Source organism: Clytia hemisphaerica, unplaced genomic scaffold (assembly GCF_902728285.1).
Source record: "Clytia hemisphaerica strain Z4C2 unplaced genomic scaffold, Clytia hemisphaerica genome assembly, whole genome shotgun sequence".
Lineage (NCBI taxonomy): Eukaryota > Metazoa > Cnidaria > Hydrozoa > Leptothecata > Clytiidae > Clytia > Clytia hemisphaerica.
The window spans coordinates 159602-164478 of NW_027103421.1; the positions used below are offsets into that span (position 1 = coordinate 159602).

General features: G+C 37.2%; 1 protein-coding gene across 1 annotated transcript in view; it reads right to left on the bottom strand.

Annotated features, from left to right (window-relative positions):
* Positions 1–2202: 2202 nt before the first annotated feature.
* The window catches only part of LOC136797791 (multiple epidermal growth factor-like domains protein 10), a 40063-nt gene continuing 37388 nt past the window's right edge, over positions 2203–4877 (bottom strand). Inside the window, exon 13 of the mRNA XM_067054376.1 lies at positions 2203–2945. Coding sequence (XP_066910477.1) covers positions 2203–2945 — 743 coding nt within the window. The remainder of the gene's footprint in view (positions 2946–4877) is intronic.

Sequence of the window (4877 nt, forward strand, 5' to 3'; positions counted from 1 at the left end):
CCGGTCATAACATGACCATGGTGTTGATCAATAAAAGAAGAGTTATGACAATCACACGATGTAAGGTTGGTGCCAAAAGTTTCTCGGTCTGTTGTATTGATAGAATCAACAGTTTCTTTATAATTAAAGATTTTATTTATGATCGTAGGAGTTAGAGAATAAACAATTGATGGTGGATCTTCTTGAAGTTTTTCAGGGAGTTTTGAATTCACACAAGGTTTGCGAAGAATGTTTTTGAGCTGAATAAACTCAAGACCTTTATTGTGGAAATAAATAGGAAGGATATTGGAAGGACATTTTTTAACATTAGGTTTCTCAAATTTCATCGTCTTCGCAAGAAATGTATCTATCAATAATTCATACCATCTTTTCAAATGGCTTTCGCAAGAAAAAAGTAAAGTGCTAGCTTCTTCAGCAAGTTTCCGAAGATTCGACTGTCGAAGCCTATCAAACAAAATGCGACATTTATTGGAACGTACTTCCGGAGAAAAAGAAAATCTAGGTCAGAGATCCTAGCCTTAACTTTGGAGCGAGAACGATGCTCAACAAACTTAGTGCCATGTCTGGGAAGAGGTGGAAATAATTTCCCAGCTGGAATGTCCTTGTTCATAGATTTCACTCGCTCATTCAAACCATATGGATAAACAGATCTCAAAGTTTTAATCCAATGATCTCTTTCGAGTCTACATTTCAACATTGCAAAAGTTCAAGAATTTGAATGGTAAAAGTAGCACCAGGACACACATTTTTATAGTGGTCGATGGAAATTTCACAACCTGATTTTCCTTTCCCTATGAATATTCATTCTAAGATTAATAGTAGGCCCGATTGGTGTTAAAATCGTGCAAATTTGGAAAAAGCACCAAATTTGGACCAGATGCTCCTTATACCCTATAGATTGATATGAGAAGGGTAACCCAAAATAATTCCAAAGGTTACCCTCTAATTAGGGCTAATTAAGTCCAATTAGTGCTAATTAAAACGAAATTCACGTTTTACCTCAGTTCTTCATTTTTCAACTGACTATTTTGTTTAAAACCAGCTTAAATCTTTTGCAAAGACCTTGCAAATGATTCCTGGAAACAATAAGCACTGTTGGAACTAATAATTTAGCCTAATTATGCTCAATTAAAGCTAATTTGTATCTAATTAGACGATATTTCCATATTTAAGTTATTTGAAACAACAAACTCGATGTCATTTACCATAAACCTCCGTTTTGTATCAAATGTTGACAAAAGTGAAAATCTAAATAATAAATATGAAATACACTCTCTTAATTAACATAAAATTCAACAAATTTTCTCATGAAACTGAAATGTATAGGAAAAATAAATTTAACTTCAAATGTGACACAATGTTGGTTAGATCGAAGTCTCGACGCTTGATTATAAGTATTCAATTGAAAATAATCCGCTAATTAAACGATTGCCTAATTAAAAACTATAAATAGAGAAAAATTATTTTTTCTGCTGACGTCATCAAAATTTCGAAAAATTATATTGTTCAAATAATCGACGTTAGTAAGATACATCTTTGGTGAAAGTTTGAAGACAATTGTATAAACCATTCTTGAGAAATTCAATTTTTAGTTTTAGTGACGTCATCGATTATTACGTAATAATCAGTTTTTGCGGTTTTTCGCGAAAATCAGCGAAAAAACAATTAGGTTACACATCAGGTTAGAAACTACATCATAGTAGCCTTCATGTTCAGTCATTTGTTTGGTCATTTTCTGTCGACTAATGCGATCTAAAAATTATGGTAATTTCAAGACATGCCATAACTTACCCGAGCATTTACAACTGCTATTATACTTACACAAGTCCGCACAATTTTGCTGCGACCTTTTGCATCCACAAGGACCGCTGCATTAAAAAATACCATCTTTAGCTTTACATCCACATTTCGTAAGCTGTTTACAAGCCTTACTTGCGATTGGGTCAACTGTCCATAGAGGTTGCTTATTGTCCAGCCACCCCCAAATTGTGACATGTGGAAGATTCATCTCGTTCTGGGTTGATTTACCCCAGCAATGTCCTCCCAGCGACCTCGGTTGAAAGGTTCTTTGCGTAGAAGATTGATACTCGTTAGCGGACTTGTTTTATCGTACAAGAGGATTGCAAAACGTTTGAGAAGAGCTTCGGTTTCCTCAGGTCGTCTGGTGATTCTGTCAAGTGGAGAAAAGCGTCAGTAACATCATCAAACGATGGCCCACCTTTCCCATTCCGTTTTCTTGCCGACATTTTTAAATGAGGACACCCTGTCGCAGCCTGTGAAAGCATGGAACATTGGCAGTGCCTGTGCTTTCTCCGGACCAACTTGAATGCGGATTTCACCATGTGCCGAAAACATTTTCTTTTGATCACCGACGCCAAAGCTGACCCAGATCTTTTTCGTTGGGTACATGTTAGATATAGCTACAGCAAGAACCAACACATCTGTATCAACTGTTCTTAAGGTGACTGATGACATATCTTCAAGGATATTGCTCGCGTGCAGTATCATACGAGTGTCGGCTTCTTCATGGTCACACGGTGAAAAAATTTCTCCCAAACCAATGGAAATTGGGTTTGTCATCACCATGTCACGACACGTAACGACAAGTTGCTTAGTATTAGAAGGGGTCACCTGAGATTTAAGATAATGGGCAATGTATTCAAAAAGGCGTTGCTTAATTGAGCTATTCTTCAAGAACTTTGACCATTTCGAAATTTTAGTGGCACCTTTGACGATCTGAGAAGGGGCAGTACCACGGGTTTCTCGCACACCTTCTTTAAGACTTGAATCTAGATAAATATCAAAGATAACATCGACTCTGTTTACATCATTAAAATACGAATTGACATGAGCTGCAAAGACTTTGGAGTACTCGTCAACAGTAGACCCATTTTTAGGTGCTACCATGTGGATTATGGCTGTAGGTTGCTCGGATGCTAAACATTCTGAAGATAAGCCCATTCCCAACTTCTAAATATTTAGAATAGAGAGATTATGTGTTTTCGATGAACTTGTTTTGGTATGCCTTTGTTTACTCGTGGTGACATACAGTGCTACAAGCTACCGGTGACATTAAGCTCTGGAAGAATGCGACCTTATAGTAACTTCAGGACCTGCTACCAAATACAGAAGAAGCTGATTTGGTGAATGCGTAAGCGGTAACGGGCCACCATCTTCTTTGAACCTTTTAATGTTCTGCTCTTGCCCATGATCCAGGCCGATGTTGGAGAAACGCCTGCCAGTTTTGTTGATTGTAAACCGACCTTGCTCGAAATGGTGATGGATTTCTGGATGGGTTTCCGGTAGGAGGAGCATATCACGTATATATACTGGAGTCCATCTTGAATAGTGAACATGATTTAACGCAAAAAAAATGTTATCTTCGTTAGACTGGTGAGGTAAAGACTCTGGTCACCGCTTCTGACTGACCGTGAGGTCAGTAAAACTGTAAAACTGTAAAACTGTAAAACTAAAAGTTTGAGTTTTAGCAATAGATAGTGGAAGCGAAACATAGGGATTTTCTGCTCTTCACACAATTTGAACATATTGATCGGTTCCGAACCATTGGGTAGCTGGTCCTTGTATTCTTGATAAGCATCACACAACAGCATGTAGTGGACACAAGCGCCAACAGTATTAAGGTAGCGACTACGAAAATACACGTTTTTACAGATGAAACTTTTTGCAACACAAACTCTGACTACATAATAAATCAAAAAGAAATTTAAAAAGCCGACATCGCAAATATTGAAAAATGGAAGATGTCTAGACATGTCTCACTTTTATGAAGCGTCGTCTATAAATTTGCGGTATTCAGACAATGCAGACATTTATAGTAAACAATTGGGCACCTGCGCTGCTGTCTCAATTTTGGAGATTCAATAATATTGGAAGCTATATTTTCAACTATATATTTTGACTATAATTTCAATTCCCAAAATACCGAAACGTCGTCTAATTAGACCTGATACCTTAGTATCGATTAATCAGGCTTAATTAGGGTTAATTATTGCTATTAAAAAATTCAGCAAAAAAATAAAAAAGTGGTAAACGTTGAATTTTTAGAGCTAATGTATAGAAAATAAAGATTTTCACTTAATTAGCTTCAAATTAAGCCTAATTAGGCTAATTAAGACTAATTAGCTACCATTAAAAACTCAAATTTCATCTTATAATGACTTGGTACCATACCCCTTCTCGTATTTGGCTCAAAATTTGAGAAACACCCGCTTTGTAGATCAACAACTAAGTAAAACGTGATCCCGGCCTTAATTGGGGCTAATTACACTAAATTAGCCCTAATTAGAGGGCAACCTTTGCAATTATCTTGGGTTACCCTTCTAATATCAATCTATAGGGTATAAAGAGCATCTGGTTCAAATTTGGTGCTTTGTTCCAAATTTGCACGATTTTTATGAAATTTGTTACGAGTCGGGCCTACTATAAGAGAGACTGCACTTTCACCAACATATTGGACAAAACAAGACGAACACTGAAGAACATAGACATAATTTTGCACTTTGCAATTAATGCTATTCACATCAACATCAAGTGCATAGACTCTACCAGTCATGTTTGACTTTATAAAATTCTTTTTAACTAAAGCGGGACAGGTTTTGCAGTCTGAACGGCATTTGCGAACACCTGTCCTGGGTCTGTTACTTCCCGCAGCCAATGAAACAGGGCGACCTCCTACTGCCCTTGTGTTTGGAACACTGTTATCATTGACACCTTCTTCAAGAGACTGTTGAGTAGTATCCGATGGATGGAGAGAGACCCTCCTAGGGGTATAAGCCCTAGGGGAGGCTGCACAGCACATATATATATATACAGGGTGTCCCTAATAAAAGTATCGAGTTTGAACATGCGATTGAGTA